Source organism: Salvelinus alpinus, chromosome 3 (assembly GCF_045679555.1).
Source record: "Salvelinus alpinus chromosome 3, SLU_Salpinus.1, whole genome shotgun sequence".
Classification (NCBI taxonomy): Eukaryota; Metazoa; Chordata; class Actinopteri; order Salmoniformes; family Salmonidae; genus Salvelinus; species Salvelinus alpinus.
Genome location: NC_092088.1, coordinates 60,722,539 through 60,742,903, shown reverse-complemented (window position 1 = coordinate 60,742,903; position 20,365 = coordinate 60,722,539). Strand labels below are relative to the sequence as shown.

At 43.1% G+C, this 20,365-nt stretch overlaps 1 protein-coding gene across 14 annotated transcripts in view; it reads left to right on the top strand.

Moving 5' to 3' along the window:
* Window positions 1-20,365, top strand: part of kcnma1a (potassium large conductance calcium-activated channel, subfamily M, alpha member 1a) — a 261,503-nt gene that overhangs the window by 226,718 nt on the left and 14,420 nt on the right. For 5 of the 14 annotated variants that reach the window (XM_071393543.1, XM_071393542.1, XM_071393548.1 and 2 more), the window contains 5 exons: window positions 8,567-8,690; window positions 11,037-11,261; window positions 12,051-12,243; window positions 15,448-15,561; window positions 18,867-18,997. In XM_071393543.1, the coding sequence (XP_071249644.1) occupies window positions 8,567-8,690; window positions 11,037-11,261; window positions 12,051-12,243; window positions 15,448-15,561; window positions 18,867-18,997 (787 nt within the window). Of the gene's footprint in view, window positions 1-8,563; window positions 8,691-11,036; window positions 11,262-12,050; window positions 12,244-15,447; window positions 15,562-17,121; window positions 17,206-18,866; window positions 18,998-20,365 lie in introns of all 14 variants that reach the window. The other 9 variants (XM_071393538.1, XM_071393539.1, XM_071393536.1 and 6 more) reach the window with 3 other exon arrangements.

Here is a 20,365-nt window from a genome sequence, read left to right as displayed (position 1 = left end):
CCTTAGAGCACCTTTGAACAGCATCCAAAAGAAGTCCTTTGTATTATTGTATGTACTACTTGTCCACTTGTTTAAAACCCTCTAAGCCGGGGGAGTGGGGGGGTTTCATACATGGGTGAACAGATAGTCCCCCCTTATCAATCAACACACAATACCCCGTACTGACAAAGCAAAAACAGGTTTTTATACAAATGTATAATGTATTGCAAATGTATAAAAACTGAAATATCACATTTACATAAGTATTCAGACCCTTTTCTCAGTACTTTGTTGAAGCACCTTTGGCAGCGATTACAGCCCAGAGTCTTCTTGGGTATGACGCTACATGCTTGGTACACCTGTATTTGGAGAGTTTCTCCCATTCTTCTCTGCAGATCCTCTCAAGCTTTGTCAGGTTGATGGAGAGCGTTCCTGCACAGCTATTTTCATGTCTCTCCAGAGATATTCGATCGGGTTCAAGTCTGGGCTCTGGCTGGTCCACTCAAGAACATTTAGAGACTTGTACCGAAGCCACTCCTGCATTGTCTTGGCTGTGTGCTTAGGGTTGTTGTCCTGTTGGAAGGTGAACCTGAGGTCCTGAGCACTCTGCAGCAGGTTTTCATCAAGGATCTCTCTGTACTTTGCTCCGTTTATCTTTGCTTCGATCCTGACTAGTCTCCCCAGTACCTCCCCACAGCATGATGCTGCCACCACCGTAGGGTTGGTGCCAGGTTTCCTCCAGATGAGACGCTTGGCATTCAGGCCAAATAGTTCAATCTTGGTTTCATCAGACCAGAAAATCTTGTTTCTCTGGTCAGACCAGAGAATCTATAGAGTCCTTTTGGCAAACTCCAAGCGGGCTGTCCATGAGCCTTTTACTGAGGAGTGACTTCCGTCTGGCCACTCTACCATGAAGGCCTGAGTGGTGGAGTGCTGCAGTGATGGTTGGGCTTCTGGAAGTTTGTCCCATCTCCACAGAGGAACTTTAGAGCTCTGTCAGAGTGACCATCGGGTTCTTGGTCACCTCCCTGACCATGGTCCTTTTCCCCCGATTGCTAAGTTTGGCAGGGCGGACAGCTCTAGGAAGAGTCTTGGTGGTCCCAAACTTCTTCCATTTAAGAATGATGGAGACCACTGTGTTCTTGGGGACCTTCAATGCTGCAGAAATGTTTTAGTTCCCTTCCCCAGATCTGTGCCTCGACACAATCCTGTCTCAGAGCTCTACGGACAATTCCTTTGACCTCATGGCTTGGTTTTTACTCTGACATGCAGTGTCAACTGTGGGACCTTATATAGACAGGTGTGTGCCTTTCCAAATCATGTCCAATCAATTGAATTTACCAAAGGGGAACTCCAATCAAGTTGTAGAAACATCTCAAGGATGATCAATGAAAACAGGATGCACCTGAGCTCAATTTCGTGTCTCATAGCAAAGGGTCTGAATACTTATGTAAATACATTTTTATACATTTGCAAACATTTCTAAAAACCTGTTTTCGCATGTCATTATGGGGTATTGTGTGTAGATTACTTATGGTTAAATATTTTTTAATCAATTTTAGAGTAAGGCTGTAACGTAACAAAATGTGGAAAAAGTCAAGGGGTCTGAATACTTTCCGAATGCACTGTATTTACATACATTTTTTAAACTGGTACCCGGCTACATTCAGACTAGCCTTGTGAGGCTTGTGGGCGTTCTGGAGCAAAATATGTACGTGACCGTGAGAGTCTTGTCTTTCCATAGAGGGGTCATAATAGTTTGTAGGCCAAACCGTTCGGACGCTACAGACTATTTTCATGATTTCTCATGGTCTGGCAAACACCGCTCTAGCCCTGCCACCTTTCACCTCAGATGCTGAAGGTCGACATCTCTCGCTTAAACCGACAGATTTTGATGGGGATTTTTTAATGATGCTAATAAGATTTCAGCGGAGGCGCGGACGTCGACCTTAGGGGATTTTAAAAAAGGAAACTGATACAAACGAAAGAGAAATTGGCACGCTTCCAGCTAACTGCTAGTTTATATGGCTCCTTAGTTTTTGTTTCCTAACTTAAAGCAATAAACCTTCTCTCGTTCTCTCTGCTGAGGAGATGGTCCCCGTTTGCCATGTAATATATGCATCTCCGCTTTGATCTTACAGTGATAATAATTCTTGGGAGTTATTTACTTGGTTTTAAAAACGCTTCAAAGCGGTGTCAAAGTTGTCTCTGCTTTAGGGCTGCTTCTGTATTCTGCTGGCTCTTGGGTGCTGCGGATGACAGGTCCTCTGTTCTAGGTGTAGGCTTTTTCAAGTCATAGCCCTCAGCAAAACATCAAATTACCCAGCGCCGACCACAACGCCCACCTCCCCAGCCCCCTCCCCTTCCCCCTCCCCCCAGCCCCTGTCAATATATGATACCATATATATTAAATAAGCTTTACAAGTTGGATTTTATGTGCAATGAAAAGTGATTGTTTGAGGTAGCCTTAGGGACACTTTACTCTACAAGCAAGGAGGGGAATAAAAGAGAGCGAGCTAGTGAGAGACCGAGAGAGCGTATACCATATCAAGTCTGGTTTTTACAGGACTTGCTGCCTGAAGGCCTTTGTAAATAAATAATGATCAACAGATTGGCTGTGGGTTTTTGAAAATCATGCCTTTGTCAGTTTGCATGATGGGTAGAATTTTCAAAGCGAGAGGCTGCCTTCATAGCCTGCTGGAGAGGGATTGGGGGAGCACACATCCCAAGCTAGCGACTGCCGAACGATGCACTGGAATAACTCAACTCTGTTTGAAATATACACTGAGGGAGAGAGAGAGAGGGCAATTTATCTTCTGATATGGGCTGTCTCTTATTGCCTAGGCTACTGTACAGTCAGGCCTTTTCTTTAGAGAAGGCAATTAAATGCAAATACAGTGCCCTCTGTAATTATTGGGACAGTAAAGCATTTTTTCCTCTTTTGTTTCTATACTCCAAACATTTAGATTTCAAATCAAACAATGACTATGAGGTTAAAGTGCAGATTGTCAGCTTTAATTTGAGGGTATTTTCATCCATATCGGGTGAACCGTTTAGAAATTACAACACTTTTTGTAAATAGTCCCTCCATTTTTGGGGACCAAAAGTATTGGGGCAAATTCACTGTATTAAAGTAGTAAAACATTTAGTATTTGGTCACGTATTCATAGCATGGAATGATGACATCAAGCTTGTGACTCTACAAATCGTTGGATGCATTTCATTTGCTGTTTGTTTTGGTTGTGTTTCAGATTATTTTGTGCCCAATAGAAATGAATGGTAACTAATGTATTGTCATTTTGGAGTAATTTTTTTTTTGTAAATAGAAATACAATAAGTTTCTAAACACTTGTACAGTAATGTGGATGCTACCATGATTACAGATCATCCTGAATGAAATTGAACAATGATGAGTGAGAAAGTTACAGACAGACAAATGTCATACCCCCAAGACAGGCTAACCTCTCACCATTACAATAACAGGGGAGGTTAGCATTTTGGGGGGTTATGATATTTATGCCTCTGTAACTTTCTCACTCATCATTATTCACGATTCATTCAGGATTGTTTGATTTCAAATCCAAACGTTTGGACTATGGAGCCAAAATAAGAAAAAATGCTTCACTGTCCCAATAATTACAGAGGGCACTGTATGTTGCAATGTACAGTACATTTACACAGGTCATTATCCAGCCAATTTAATATTAATATTCTACAAAAAAGTTTTTGTATTGTAAGATACAGTATATCCATAGCATCTTACACACACACTTTATTGTAAGCTGATACGGTACAAGAAGGAAAGCTACCCACACAGCACTGGATAGATATCTGATATGTGAAAACGTTAGTCTGGAGGCTCAGCCTGTGCAAATATAAAGTAATTTCCCTATCAGCCAATCAGACGTGTCATTGAGCTAACGAGCTGTGTTCGGCGTCGCAAACATTCCTCGCCAACCGTGCTCCTGGACAGGAAATAACACCATTCTCACAGACCTTTTTGATGGGTCACGAGACACATCTAATTGGGGTACAGTCAGGACACACGTTAGCCACTCGTATATACTCTGGTGGGGTGTGGCGGACGCAAATGTCATGTCTTTTACCGTCCAGTTCACCCTGGTTGATTCTAGGGTAGGGCAGAGAACAGCGAGTAGAGTAGAGGAGAGAGAGGAGAGGAGGGGAGAAGAGAAAGAGAGAGGAGGAAAGGAAATAGGAGAGGAGGGAGATGAGAGGAAGCGAGGTGAGGCAAGAGGAGGGTTACAGGGCTCTTGACAAACAGGAAGACAGACAGACACAGGCAGGCAGTCACACCGCTGACAGTTGTGTGAAAGATAGCTGTCTAAGTTAGTGGAGGAGGAGGTGCCTGCCTGCCTGCACCAGTCATCCCCCACGTGCCCAGATTGAAGTGACAGGGGCTCATGGAGAGTGAGTGGTGCAACACGCGGCTCAGAATGAAATATTCAGCCCGGGTGTAAAAGCACTAAATGTTGTCAGAGTTATTAACACCTCCACCAACTGATTTAATCCATCTCCATACAGACAGAGAGTGATGGAGAGAGAGGAGGAGGGAGGGAGAGACAGAAATAAGGAGGGAGTGACAGAAAGGAGGAGGGAGTGACAGAAAGGAGGAGGGAGTGACAGAAAGGAGGAGGGAGTGACAGAAGGAGGAGGGAGTGACAGAAGGAGGAGGGAGTGACAGAAGGAGGAGGGAGTGACAGAAGGAGGAGGGAGAGAGAGGAGGGAGGGAGAGGAGAGGAGGTGGGAGGGAGGGAGAGGAGAGAGGAGGTGAGAGAGGAAGAGGGAGGGAGTGAGGGAGAGGAGGGAGTGAGGGAGAGGAGGGAGTGAGGGAGAGAAGAAGGGAGGGAGTGAGGGGAGGGAGTGAGTGAGGGAGGGAGTGAGGAGGAGGGAGAGGGAGGGAGTGAGGGGGAGAGAAGGAGGACGTGAGGGGGAGGGAGGGAGGGGAGGTAGGGAGAGGAGAGAGAGGGAGAGGAGAGAGATAGAGGATGTGGGATGGAGAGGAGAGAGGAGGGATCGAGAGAGGTGAGAGAGGGAGAGAGGAGTGAGGGAGAGAGGAGTGAGGGAGAGGAGGGAGTGAGGGAGAGGAGGGAGTGAGGGAGAGGAGGGAGTGAGGGGGTGAGAAGGAGGGAGTGAGGGGGTGAGAAGGAGGGAGTGAGGGGGAGAGAAGGAGGGAGTGAGGGGGAGAGAGGGAGGGAGGGAGTGAGGGGGATAAAAGGAGGACGTGAGGGGGAGAGAGGGAGGGAGGGAGAGGAGAAGGGAGAGAAGGAGGGAGAGGAGGGAGTGAGGGGAGAGAAGGAGGAAAGGGAAGAGATGAGGAGGGTGTGAGGGAGAGAGAGAGAAGGATGGTGTGAGAGAGAGAGGAGGGAGTGAGTGAGTGAGAGGAGGGATAGAGAGGAGTGAGTAAGGGGGAGAGGAGGAGGGAGTGACAGAAGGAGGAGGGAGTGACAGAAGGAGGAGGGAGTGACAGAAGGAGGAGGGAGTGACAGAAGGAGGAGGGAGTGACAGAAGGAGGAGGGAGTGACAGAAGGAGGAGGGAGTGACAGAAGGAGGAGGGAGTGACAGAAGGGAGGGAGAGAGAGAGGAGGTGGGAGAGAGGAGTGAGGGGGAGAGAATGAGGAAGTGAGGGGGAGAGAATGAGGAAGTGAGGGGGAGAGAGGGAGGGAGAGAGAGAGGTGGGAGAGTGGAGGGAGGGAGGGAGATAGGATGAAGTGAATGGGGGAGAGAGGGGGAGTGAGTGAGGAGTGAGTGAGGGAGAGAAATAGAGAGAGGAGGGAGAGTGAGGGAGAGAGAAGGAGGGGGAGAGAGAGAGTGGGGGAAGGAATGAGAGATTGAGGGAAAGAATGAGAGAGTGGGGGAAAGAATGAGAGAGTGAGGGAGAGAGAGAATGAGAGCCTGAGGGAGAAAATGAGAGAGAGATGGAGGGAACTAATTGACACATCTTTCATGTGATATTTCTTGCAGTGTAATGAACAGAGAGAGTGTGATTGAGGAGATGTGCTGTTTTCTCACACTTTATGCCAATGTCACCCTCATAAAGAAGCAAAATATGAATCGTTCCACGAAATAGGGATTTTTTTTGCGTCTCTTTGATATTTTAAGTAGAAATTGTGCATTTCATAAATTTTTTTAAAAGCATGTTATATTAAATGAATGCCCTTTAATTTTGACACATAACATTCAACAAATCCGATTTTTATATGAGTAAAGATTTGCTTAAGTTCCAAAATTCGACATTTTGTCATGTCCCTTCGTGCACCCTCTGTGACTTCTAGGAAGATTTTAACCCACTTAACCCAAACATTTCTCCATATTTTTACCATCATTATGAAGCCCTAGTTATTTTGTAGCTTTGACAACATCATTTATGAAGTTTATTATTTATTGTTATTAGTGATTCATTTACATCTGTCCCTAAATTTAAGGTCAACCCTGTTGCGTGAACTGAATTATTGTTGTTGTAATATGGTGAAACTATTTATTTTTAAATATTTTTTATTTTGAACAGAAGCATTGAAACAAACTCAGTGTTAAAGCAGGTGAGCTGGTTGTACTCTTTTTTTTTGTGCACATTTTCTGGTGTTTTTCTGGTGGAAAACTGAACGGCTTTTATTAAGTTGAACATTTGCTCTTCATGACAGAATGTTCAAATTAGGTGAAATAAAACAATTGGTGGAATGGCCCAAATAATGTAAGATGCTATTTCCTACCCTGCTTTTGAATTCATAAAAAAGTATTCTGACAACCACATAGGAAATATTTGCCAGTTTTTTTTATATATACAGTTAATAATAATTTTAGCGTTTTCAGGACATCCTTAGTGTTCTAACTTGTTCTTGTGTGCTTTACAAGAACTATTGCAGACGATGGCTTTGTGAACATGTAAGGGTTTTTGAGGTGATACTGACAGAGAGAGAGCTATTTCCCTGTAGCCCCCTGGTAGACACTAGACAGACAGAAGCCTTTGTAGTCTGGCCCCTGGCTATCAGCTCACAGCTACACTCTCTGACCCAGTGTTTCTCAATCCAGTCCTGGGAGACCCCCATGGGGTGCACATTTTTGTTCTATCCCAGCACTAACACGGGTGATTTAATTACTGTAAGTAGCCTAGGTCACCAAGCCATTGATTGGTGGAATCAGGTGTGTTGGTGCCCGGAGAAAATAAAAATGCCTATACACCAATTCAAAATCCTCCCTTTTATATTCAGTCAGAATGGGTCTGTGCTATCGCATTCAGAGAAGGAGCTTCGCTTGCCATTTCTCTGTCCTAGAAAACCTTTCAGAGGACATCCCAGATCATGTCTTATAGAATGAGTGCAAACACAGTGGAACTAATATTACCAAAGTGACGGGACCCCCCCCACTCTTCCATGGTCAGTGTTAACATTACACCTGATAAAACTCAGTGGCCCGTCACTGTGCATCAGCCAGTTTGAAGGTGACACGCTGCTGATGAATCATTCATGTACATCAGTTGGGAACGCAAAATGTGATTGGGCAAATTCCTGAAATATTTAAAGTGCGGTCCTGTTAGAGCTTTTACTGTTGGTTGCGCTGCGTCGTGAGTGAGCAAGATGGAGCTAAAAGCCGGTAATTGACGCTCCATTCTAATGCCTCTCAGTCAGCTTTGTCAGCGGTGACTAATGCTGAGCGATTTGTGCTTTTTGAGGTCGTTTCACATAGATCATGTATTTTCAGGTTGAGACACCACGTGAAGCAACAGCTGCTCTCTATATCCTCTCACGATAGAGCATTCTTCTGTCTTTTCCGTAACAGGATTAAAGGAAACACAGACCAGACAAGTAGATTCACAATGGATTATGGTCATTGTAGTTAATTACCATGTTTTATGCGCTAAACCTTGTAGAATATTGGCCTGATGGAAACCACAACTCCCTATTACATCGCACAGTTCAGTCTGGATCTGATTTATCTCTAGAGAAACTTTGCAATGTGCACATAGAGCTCACAGAAAAAAAACTGAACGAAATCGAATTCAAATAATTGAACCAATGTTCAGTCAATTCGTTGACAGAACATTGGTTAAAAAGTAACATACATTTTGGTTAATTGCTCAGCAGGTGACACAGTGGAAACTCAAGCCTTCCTCTCTCCCCAACGCTGCTACCAATGCTGCTACCAATATCCCTCAGCAACTCTGATGACTGGGTAGCTGTGTCATCTTGGATTTGAGCAGAAAGTGATAGTGGGTGGTAGTTTTAGGTTTCAACCAAAACTAGGTAATAATACAACACATATAAACCAAATACCATCAACTGGGCTCCCGAGTGGCGCAGTGGTCTAAGGCACTGCATCTCAGTGCAAGAGGCGTCACTACAGCCCCTGGTTTGAATCCAGGCTGTATCACATCCGGCCGTGATTGGGAGTCCCATAGAGCGGCGCAGAATTGGCCTAGCGTCGTCCGGGTTTGGCCGGGGTTGGCCGTCATTGTAAATAAGAATTTGTTCTTAACTGACTTGTCTAGTTAAATAAAGGTAAAAAAAATAATATATATATATATAAATGATGTTTACCATGGTGAGCTCATACTGTTGTGTCCCCTCAGCAGGCATGACCCTCTACTAATCCCTGGGAACGAGCAGATGGAGAACATGGACATGAATGTGAAGCAGTATGACTCCACGGGAATGTTCCACTGGTGCCCATCTAAAGAGATTGAGAAGGTCATCCTGGTGAGTGGTTTTCTGTCTCCCTGTAGTGTTTTCATGACACCAGTATTGCAATACTCGCAAGTAGCAAGCAAAGCAAACAAAACATGAAGCAGACTTCATTTCTTGAGGAAAACAATCCTAATGTTGAGAACAAAAAAACAAACAGCATTATATTGTCACCCACAGTTACATTTGTTTATTTTCCAAGCTATAGCACACACTATTTGAACAAAAGCAGGTTTTTAAAGAGTTTAGACTGCCTTGTGTTTTCCTTTTTGCCATGGATAATCGAGCATCATAGTATCGTGATACTGGTATCATGACAACCCTACTGTAGAGTTACCTGAGTTTAACCACAGTTATTAACATCCTGTACAGGGATACAGTACCTACCCATCAACAGATATGGTAGGTATTGTCCTACAGTACGTGTGACTCCGAAGATGATTTTCAGTTGTACAGTTTGATGATCTTAAACTTTTTATGTACAGTACCAGTCAAAAGTTTTGACACACCTACTCATTCAATGGTTTATCTTTATTTGTACTATTTTCCACATTGTAGAATAATAGTGAAGACATCAAAACTATGAAATAACACATGGAATCATGTAGTAACCAAAAAAGTGTTAAACAAATCAAAATCTATTTTAGATTCTTCAAAGTAGCCACCCACATATGCTGAGCACTTGTTGGCTGTTTTTCCTTCACTCTGCGGTCCAACTCATCCCAAATGCAGCACTCCATCACTCTCCTTCTTGGTCAAATAGCTCTGACACAGCCTGTAAGTGTGTTTTTGGGTCATTGTCCTGTTGAAAAACAAATGATAGTACCACTAAGCGCAAATCAGATGGGATGGCGTATCGCTGCAGAATGCTGTGGCAGCCATGCTGGTTAAGTGTTCTAAATATAATGAATTCAAAATAAATCACTGACAGTGTCACCAGCAAAGCACCCCCACACCATCACACTTCCTCCTCCATGCTTCACTGTGGGAACCATCATCCGTTCACCTACTCTGCGTCTCATAAAGACACGGCGGTTGGAACCAAAAATCTCAAATTTGGAGTCATCAGACGAAAGGACCGATTTCTAATGTCAAATCTCCATTGCTTGTGTTTCTTGGCCCAAAGCAGTCTCTTCTTATTATTGGTGTCCTTTAGTAGTGGTTTCTTTTCAGCAATTCGACCATGAAGACCTGATTCACGCAGTCTCCTATGAACAGTTGAAATTGAGATGTCTGTTACTTGAACTCTGTGAATCATTTATTTGGAGGTGCAGTTAACTCTAATGAACTTATCCTCTGCAGCAGAGGTAACTCTGGGTCTTCCTTTCCTGTGGCGGTCCTCATGAGAGCCAGTTTCATCATAGCGCCTGATGGTTTTTGCGACTGCACTTGAAGAAACTTTAAAAGTTCTTGACATTTTCCGGATTGACTGACCTTCATGTCTTAGTAATGATGGACTGTCATTTCTCTTTGCTTATTTGAGCTGTTCTTGCAATAATATGGACTTAGCCCTATTTGGTAAAAGACCATCTTCTGTATACCACCCCTACAGTCACAACACAACTGATTGCATTAAGTTACTACATGATTCCATATGTGTTATTTCATAGTTTTGATGTCTTCAATATTATTCTACAATGTAGAAAATAGTACAAATAAAGAAAAACCCTTGAATGCGTAGGTGTGTCCAAACGTTTGACTGATACGGTATGTGTTTCCACTGTTTTTAGCTGTGTAGTATGATAAATATTCTAATGGAGTTGGAAATTATTTGCACCTATTGGGCCAAAAATGAAGCATTGTTGAGGTACGGTAGGCTCTAAAGAAACCGTTTCCCTCACATAGCGGTAACAACCACATACTAATAATGTATATCCACATTTCTCTCAATGCCTCTCTGTTGTTACAAGGTGAGTCGACTGTTTTCTATGTACTGGGTCATAGTATAAAACCACCACAAGCATGGCTTTGAAAAGCAGTTTTATACACCTTACTCCTTGACCATTTAGTGTATGAACTGCATTGAGCTGTACCGGGTTCACCTTGAGCCTAACACCGCAAAGGGTGGGGCTGCAGGGTTTCTCATCAGCACTCTGCCTCTCTGTTTTCTGACTACTATGCGTTTGTCCTCTATCTCCTTTTCTTTCTTTCTTTCTTTCTTTCTTTCTTTCTTTCTTTCTTTCTTTCTTTCTTTCTTTCTTTCTTTCTTTCTTTCTTTCTTTCTTGTTTCTCTCAATCCCTCTCTCGTCCCATTATTCTCTCATTCTCTCGTGCCCCAATATTCTCTTTGTCTCCATGTCTCTCTCCCTCCTCTCACTCTTTCTCTCTCCCCCTCTCTCCCCTCTCTCTCTCCCTACTCAGACCCGGAGTGAGGCATCCATGACGGTGTTGAGCGGCCATGTAGTGGTCTGTATATTTGGAGATGTCACGTCCGCTCTAGTGGGGCTGCGAAACTTGGTGATGCCTTTGAGAGCCAGCAACTTCCATTATCACGAGCTGAAGCCCATAGTGTTTGTGGGCTCGCTGGAGTACCTGAGGAGAGAGTGGGAAACCCTACACAACTTCCCCAAGGTCTCCATACTACCTGTGAGTACCACTGTAATGTGTACGGTTACAAGCCAAAGTTATACAACTGACAACATAATGTACTTACAATACCATAGAATGCCATCACGATCAGTTCTATCTGTGAGTAGACCAGTGTAACAACGCTCCAGGATTCAATACCAAACCCAGCTGTACCGTTGTTATTTTGAGACTGTTTACTTGTATTTTCTTATCTCAGTTGACTTATGAGATCTCTTCCCTTTGTTGCCTCGCACTGTCTGAATGAAAAAAATCTAAGGTGAAGGGTAAAATGACTGTAAGCAGTGATAAAGCAGTAATGGCAGCATAGCATTACCTAGTGATATAGTATTTCCTTTGTGGATTTGTTTGTGATTTGTCGTGGTTGTTGTGGCTGTTCTTGTCAATTCCACAACCGGTTCCTGAATTCAATCTTCCATCAATTCACAGCAGCGAATCCTGTCTATTCATACGGAGTTAAAATACACTGCAGCTGCCCTTCCTTGGCCATCTCAGATGTGAAAGTCTGGCATGGCTGCCTGCTTTAGAGCTTGTTAATGCTTCCTTGACTGAGTATCAGAGAGCCCTAAGAAACCAAGGCTGTTAGCCTTCAGCGCCCACTACCCTTTAGATTAGTCCACGTCTCTGATTCCCCAGTGCCCAGTTAGATCAGCTGAATGTCACTGCCGCTAAAACTACAATACTTGTTATCTAATCTCCCAAAGCACCCATCACTTAGTCTCTAATTAGTTTCTCTCCCCCTTCTTCTCTCTTCTCTCTGTCCGTCTCTTTTCTTCACCGCGCCTGAAGGGTACGCCATTAAGTCGTGCAGATTTAAGGGCTGTCAACATCAACCTCTGCGACATGTGCGTGATACTGTCGGCCAATCAGAACAATATCGACGACGCCTCGCTGCAGGATAAGGAATGCATTCTGGCGTCGCTCAACATCAAGTCTATGCAGTTTGACGACAGCATCGGGCTCTTGCAGGCTAACTCCCAAGGTAAGGACTGACTGGCCTACAAGATACAATACTGTTCTGCACTGTTCTGTTCTGGCTGCAGGGTTGAGGGTAAGAGAGGAGGAGAGGAGATGAGGGAAGAGGATAGTTTTACCACTTAAATCAGTTATTTTTTAAAGAATGGTAAATAAACACGGTAAATAAAATGGAAAGTGGTGTTCAACCTCATAAATAATATCCTTTAATGATGTGAAACCACATGACTGTTGTTATGGTGTCTGTCTGTCTGGCAGACTGAGTGGAACAGATTGTTGATGCATTCAGACAAACAGATAAGCCTCATATCCCATCAGGTGTCATCATGTTTAACCAGCCAGTACTAATCACCAGACAGCCTTCTTCAGCTGTTTTTCATGGCAGTCCATCCTCCACCTCCTCCATTTATCTATTAATCAGTCCCTCCAGGATCCTGCAGTGTGTTTTTGTCATATTTGCGGGCAGAAATGCTTGATTTTGCTGCTGCAATTCTGACATTTTGTATGTCGATTTTTAATTATTGTGTCCCAATTTGTCAGGAAAATACTATGTTGGGGGAAAAAATGTGTTGACGTGTGGCTTCACTGAACCATTTTATGAGGTAACAGTGCGGTGATTGGTTACAATTGCAAGCCCTCTTTTTTTTGTGTGTGATTGTTTTATGTGGTAATAGCACAGCGATTGGTCAATTTTGCAAACCATCGCATTATAGGCGGGGGATTGTTGAGAAGGCAACAAAAATTACGATCAGAAAATAATGGAGGGACTGAATCTTACGCATAGATAGACCAACTAACTTATGCGTAATATGCCAAGCACTTCCACATGATGTAGGAAAATGCTATTATTTCTCCTGGTCTGAGTGAGTGATGTGCTGTCTCACAATGAGCAGACTAAATCGGAGGTCTCTGTTGCTCACGGGAGCAGTATTCACAGACATGGAGGGCCTACACCAGTGGTTACCAACAAGGGTACAATAACCCCTGGGGGTACTTGGCCTATCCACAGGGGTGTACTTGATAAGACTCATGATGTCATAGGCTTACTGGTAAAAATACACGAAGGGATACTTCAGGGGTACTCCGGGCAGAGCAAAATTCAGTTGGTGGTACAGTGACCGAAAAAGGTTGGGAACCAAAGGCCTGTCACAGCGGTCGATTGATGAAGCCTATTGTTATCAATGAGTTTGTCTTACATCGTCTGTATCCATTCCACTGATGCATATTGCAGTTTAAGAGCGCACATGCACACACGCACGCACACACGCACAGGTGTAATATATCACAGTGTATAGCTTTGTGGATTCCTTCCTCCCTGACAATGTCCTGTTCAGATGTGGGGTGTGAAGTTTAAAGCAAGAAGGTGCACATGAATAAGTAAAGAGTTGTATCGCTAGGGAGACGTTCACATGGCTGCGGTCTACGGTACGATGTAGTCTGTAGACCGCAGAGCTAAGTTGTGCCTGTGGGCTGAGGGGGGTGGGGGGGTCTATAGCCCACACGGATGCATTTGCTCCTGTATGGTATGGAAGCCGTAAAACAATTTTGTTTTCTGAGAAAATCTATTTCCCTCTTGTTTGTCAGTATTAGATGTCTAGAAAAGTACATGCCAAATGCAGTCAAGACATTATAATGAATCCACTCCGATATACAATCTGACTGATAGTCAATGATTTGTGTAGAACTCTCCAGTTTTCTCCATCTAACTTTTGGTCACTTGTAGCCGAACTGATTTTGACGCATTGCCCTCTCTGTTGGAAAATCAAATTTTCAGATGTATTCACTTTATCCATTGTTAGTTCTTTCACAATTGGATACTGTATATTTGACTTGTTGTTTACTGTGATCATGTAAGAATAATGTTTTTTTAGAGGCAATATCCAAAACCCAGTTGTCATTGTCAGGATGAATATGTATGAACTTTCCAATTTGTAAGTCGCTCTGGATAAGAGCGTCTGCTAAATGACTTAAATGTAAATGTAAATGTCATTCTCAGGAGATATAAATGTAACATTTTATAGACGTCAACAAAATGAAGCATACTCTGAGTGATCTTCCAGTCTCTGACTGCTACAAACCGTGCCTATCCCCAGTTTCAGTAATTGACATAACAAGAGTGTAGATAATTCAGTTTAGCCTCTAGTTTGTGATGAATGCTGAACTGTTGGTGTTGTCCTCTGTAGTGAGGAGGGTGAGAAGCTCTGTACTGTACAACAGCCCCTCAAGTCCCCCCCCCCCCCCCCCCCACCCCTCCATCCTCCCAACTACTCTCCAATGTCTAACATTTGTTATAAAACTTTGTGACCTGAATATATTCCCGTCGTGCGTTGTTTTGTCGCTGCTGTGCTGTAGAACTATGAGGTGGCGTTTTGCTTCAGTCAGCACTAAATGATGGATGTCACAACACAGGTCATGCATTATGTATCAAGCATTACTGATTTAAGGCGTTTGTGTCACTTTGAGGAAATGCAAAAATGTGAAGTCATGTGAATTCATACCCATCACTCGCCTCTTGTATTTCATGGTCGAAAATCGCACAGTTATTTTCCCGATAAAAGGTTTTCAGGATCCACTTCGCCAATTTTATGGTAACAAAATGAAGCACATATAAAATGTATGGAAGGCAGGCAGGTTGATGGAAGGATGCGAATGCTAAATGTGTCTCTCAGCTGACCCCTAAAAGCGCAATATCCATATTGACATTTTTAGGAAGCGCCTGCTTCATTTTCCCCGTCCCTGTCTACACATCTTTCAATCTGCACTTCTGAACAATACAAAGAGCCCATCTCAGTCAGTAAGCCCAGCAGCTTTTACTGAATAGTCTAGTGTTACTAAGTTATAGTGGCATTTGACAGACTGTGTATGGTCAATCAACATACTTTGTTTTAAAACAAAATTACATATAACCTTTTCAATCACCGAAGCTGAGGTATGTGATTTGTGAAGTGATATCAGTGTGATATCTCATGGTTTGGTGTATTTCTCTCTGTGTTGTAATATTACATCTCATTGTCTTGTATCCGTCTGTATTGTTGTTTCTCTATGCCATCGCTTTCAATAATGGAATATATCGTGGTTTTGTGTCAGTTTGTGTACAAATATAGCTTTTTCTGTGTGATGTAGGTTTCGGTACATCTTGTTTTTGTGGGTATCTAGCTCTTGCTGTTAGTTTCAATGGTTTTGTGTGCATCCTTCTGTGTGCTCTGTGTAGGTTTCACGCCTCCTGGAATGGACCGGTCATCTCCAGACAGCAGTCCAGTACATGGTTTAGTACGCCAGGCCTCCGTCACCACCGGCGCCAACATCCCCATCATCACTGAACTAGGTGAGACACAGAACTGACCAACTGACCATTTACTACTGATAGATCCCAGCGGGTAAAACACGTTGAAACAATGATGTCATTTCAACCACTTTCTGGTTGTTGTGATGTCATTTGCCTGTTGGGAAAATATTGTGACATTGTACACAGAGTTTGGCCAACTCACTTAGAGATTTAGAATCTTCAGGACCGCCATGTTGGCTCCAACACTCCAACTCCAACACTTTGAACACTTTGAATGTTTTTGTTGTGGAACGTTTGATGCCAATGTGGCGGTTAGTTGGCCGAACTCTTTATTTTCTATGGCTGTGATGACTAATTCTAGCGATATGTTGATGATAAAGATTAACGATTAGTGACTTTGGCTGAGATTTGTATGGATTTAGATACAAAACTGAGCATTTGTTGTCATTTCAAATGTCACTCTCTTTGTGTACGTTCTAACTGAGATGTCTCGTTACGAAGTCAGAACACTCTCACTTCCTGCAGGTCCCATTTGTCCATTAACAGCCTGATGGAGAGGGAGAGTAAAAAGAGAGTGCGAGAGGAAGCTAAAAAGTGCCACAGTAGCAACATGGGTGCATTTAATAATAACAATGGCGCTGGCTGTGTTCTCTAATATTCCATGTGGTCCAGGGGACTCATGAAAGTTTCACATCTCTGAGGGTTTTTAAAGCACCAGAGACCAGGGCCACTAGAGCCACTCTATCACCCCTGAATAAAGCACTAGAGACCGGCCACTCTGTCTCTATCTCTCCCCTCTGACCCAATTAGAAAGCATTGAGGCGTGAGGAGGCTAAGAGATGGATGGAGGCACCGATAGAGACAGGGAGAGAAACAGGGACATGAAGCAGCATGAATGTTTTCTCACCTCTCTTTCTTCAAACTCTTGAGTACTACATATGTAATCAACAAAACAAGTGTAGCTATTCAGGTTTATCTTGCAGTATTTGGTTGGATATGAATGAATTCCACAGGTCCGTTTTGATTTGGAATACTTTCAGCTATGTTTGATTTAGAATAATTCCACCCCCACATATAGTGTCAGGCCCTGGTTATTAGTACCAGCATCACTAACATTGTCATCCTCCTCTCTGAGAGTAGGAAGATAGTAAAGTGGGGAACATCAGTCTGGAACTATACACTATAATTGTAGTGTCAATGTTGTCAGTTTACAGCACCATAGTCAAGATGCAAGTCTAATGGAAAATGTTAAGAAGCTGGCTGAATTGCAAGATCAATTTGATGGAGTCACATAAAGTTGGTTTATGTATACAACATTGTAAATCCCTTTGGTATCTTAAAAGCCGTACAAATTGGCAATTTGTGTTTTAGTGGTATGGTTCAGTCGCATCTGGGCTATGTACTTTAATCTCTGGTGCCGTAGTTGCATGTCATGGACAACCATGGCTACCTTTACATACAGTCAGTGTCTAATCCTGTGGTTGACATGATGCGTGGTCTCAGACAGAACTGCCTTTCTTTTTCTCTTCTCTTTGAAGCTGTTCCAATAACGACCCTATCTCTCCCCCCTCTGCTCTCCACACGTCTTACTGTCATTAGCTAAACCTGGCAAAATACTGCCTTTGGTTTCATTCAGTCAGGAAAAAAACTGTGGAATCAACATACAAATGATAACTGAGCTGGGTAAGCCAGGCTTTTGTCCGCTCGCTGCCGTCCGATCTTTCGTTCTTTTGTTCTCTCTCTCTCTCCCCCCCCCCCCCCCTCGCTCTCTCTATCTATCTCTCTATCTCTATCATCTTGTCTTGATGTATCTGGCTGCAGCCGAGGTCCTCGCTGGCTGCTCCCATGGCTTCACTTTGAACACATTTTTTATTTTTAATTCTCGGTTTCTGGTTGAAAAATGGACTGTCTTGTTTTGGCCTTTTATTTAATGATTTTTTTCCGTGGTGTTTTTATTTTTTTCCGTTTCGTTTTTTTCAGAGCATCGTTCCGGCACTTTGATCATTGCTCGGTCTGTCCTTGTGGCTGTTTTCATAGCACACACCCCACTCCCGACCCCAACCCCTCCCTCAACACCCCACCACCTCCCGGTTCAGTCTCTTTGGCCTGGGCCCGTTTGCATCATCAGCCCCCTTGTCTGGTTGACTGACATGTCTGTTCCTCTGCAGCACAGAGGAAGCCTGGGAAGAAATCATATTTCAAAAAACTATAGATCAATCCTTCCCTTTATGATGTTTATTTTTATTTATTTTTGGGGTTGTTGCTTCTTTTTTTTGAAGGAGTCAAAGAAAGCCTTGTGTTGTGTGAAGCCTCTTATCAAATGCAGTTGGATCGCAGGCTCTTGTCCACTGGCGCTAGAAAGAGAACCCTCTCATCTGAGGTTAAATAAAGACCAGACGCTTCTACTAGGGAAAGTCATCTTCACGAATGGTTGAAAATAAGTTTGTTATTATATGGTTTCATCTTGTGTTCATTTCCTCTGGTTAGCAATATTCTACACAGTATAGAAAGAGATTTTTCTACCCTGGCCATGTTATGATTTGAACTTTTTTCATCATAAACAATTTCAGAATGTCGTATTACTTCGATCTTTAAAAGCAGGCTGTGGCTATGTGAATTTACCCCACAGCTCTATGTTATTATTGTTGTTTTAAATAATCATTTGACTTTCAGGAAAAGGTAATTACCTCAATATCTCAATAGGTGACGATGTGACCACACATTTTCTTATCTGAGATATCAATGAAGCTTTAAAATGCATGTTACATTACGTGCATGATCTTCTCACCTGAACAATATCATCTTGAATATAAAAATCACAATATGGTGGATTGAGGTGTTTCGCACAACTAGGTAAAATCCATGTCCTGAATGCAATTACAGAAATGGTTTGTTCATGACGGAATGTACTGTGCATCTACCATGAATGCCAAATCCATAACGCTTTGGTTCAAACACCACTATCTATTCTATACCTCCAGACCTGAGACCTGTGAGAATATATGCCCTTGAGTCATAGAAGGACCCGTAAGTGTCTTCCTCTAATATAGTGAATGATTCTGTTCCGGTCAGGGCCTAAGACTGGGGGTTGACTAGCAACATTAACACTGGATTCCAACTAGGAATATTGGTTTATATTGACTCAATGGGTCACAAAAACACTCTAAAATCGAACAACGCTTCACAGTTCACCAACACAAAAGTGCCCTAGCTAAGTCACCCAGCGATTCTCTACTTCTCTGGTCCTCAGGTGTGTGTGTGTGGGTGTGTGTTTGGCATGCTGTGCTGTGTCCTCCTTGCCCTCTCTCTCTCTCTGACTGTGTTTTGGGTCTCCCCCCTCTCAGTGAACGACTCCAACGTTCAGTTCCTGGACCAAGATGATGATGATGACCCGGACACAGAGCTGTACCTGACACAGCCCTTCGCCTGCGGAACCGCCTTCGCTGTCAGCGTGCTGGACTCTCTCATGAGTGCAGTGAGTAGACAATACTAAGTATAAGCTACTCAGTTTACACAGTTCTTAGTATGCACTAGATCATTTATCCTCTTTATCCTCTATTTAATCCAACATCATACTAAATGTCTCTCAGGTACGGGGTAGAAGTCACCAGGAGACCTTTTTGTAAAATTGAAGTCTATTTTATCGATATTTAAATATATATTTAATCCATATTTTAATTAATATTTTATTTAGGTAGGCTAGTGGCTATTATTGCCATAGTGTGAAGCAGCATTTGAGGAGGGAAACAGTTGACTGCTGCAACATGCAGCAGTCAAGGGCTTGAAGTGATTGGCTTTGAGTCTTTCATACAAGATGACAGCGGCCACAGGACAATACACATATAGTGGGTTTACTATAAGACGTGCATACTTAACTAAGTACTGTATACTAAGGACTGTAAACTCAGTAGTGTATACTTGGTAATGTCTACTCACCTGCACCCATGTCTGCTGTCTCTAATGCTGGTTACACGCACGCAGGCGCACACAGATGCTCGCACACACACTCACACACACACACACACACACACACACACACACACACACACACACACACACACACACACACACACACACACACACACACACACACACACACACACAGAATAAAGGGGTAGACTTAAAGGATGTGGTAGCATCATAAGATCTGCTCAGCGCGGTAGCAATACGGAGTAGGCAGAAGTTGGTAAATGAAATGCCACATTGATCAGACAGCGCTGCCAGCTCCACTGACATCAAAATGGAAGTTGTTGCCACCACTCCTCATATAAAGTGTCACGAAACGAACTTTCAAGGGGCTTATTAGATCTTTTAACAAGGTACAGTACCAGTCAAAAGTTTGGACACACCTATACATTCAAGGATTTTTCTTTATTTTACTATTTTCTACATTGTAGAATAATAGTGAAGACATCAAAACTATGAAATAACACATATGGAATCATGGAGTAAAAGTGTTAAACAAATCAAAATATATTGTATATTTGAGATTCTTCAAAGTAGCCACCCGTTGCCTTGATGACAGCTTTTCACACTCTTGGCATTCTCTCAACCGGCTTTATGAGCTAGTCACCTGGAATGCATTTCAATTAACAGGTGTGCCTTGTAAAAATGTGCTGAGATTCCCTCTAATGGCACATATGACACGCAAGGTGGGCCTTCAAAACACTTTCATCTTCCAACAATGTCAGCCCTTTTCCTGAAGACAAGATACGGAAAAAGTATTATCTTGTGACTTCGTTCCGACCATCGCTACTCCCCTCTGGTGCTGTGATGCCTTAATTCCAGCTTGTTACATCATGAGTGAGGTTAGAGTAGAGCAGAGTAGCCCTCACACACACAC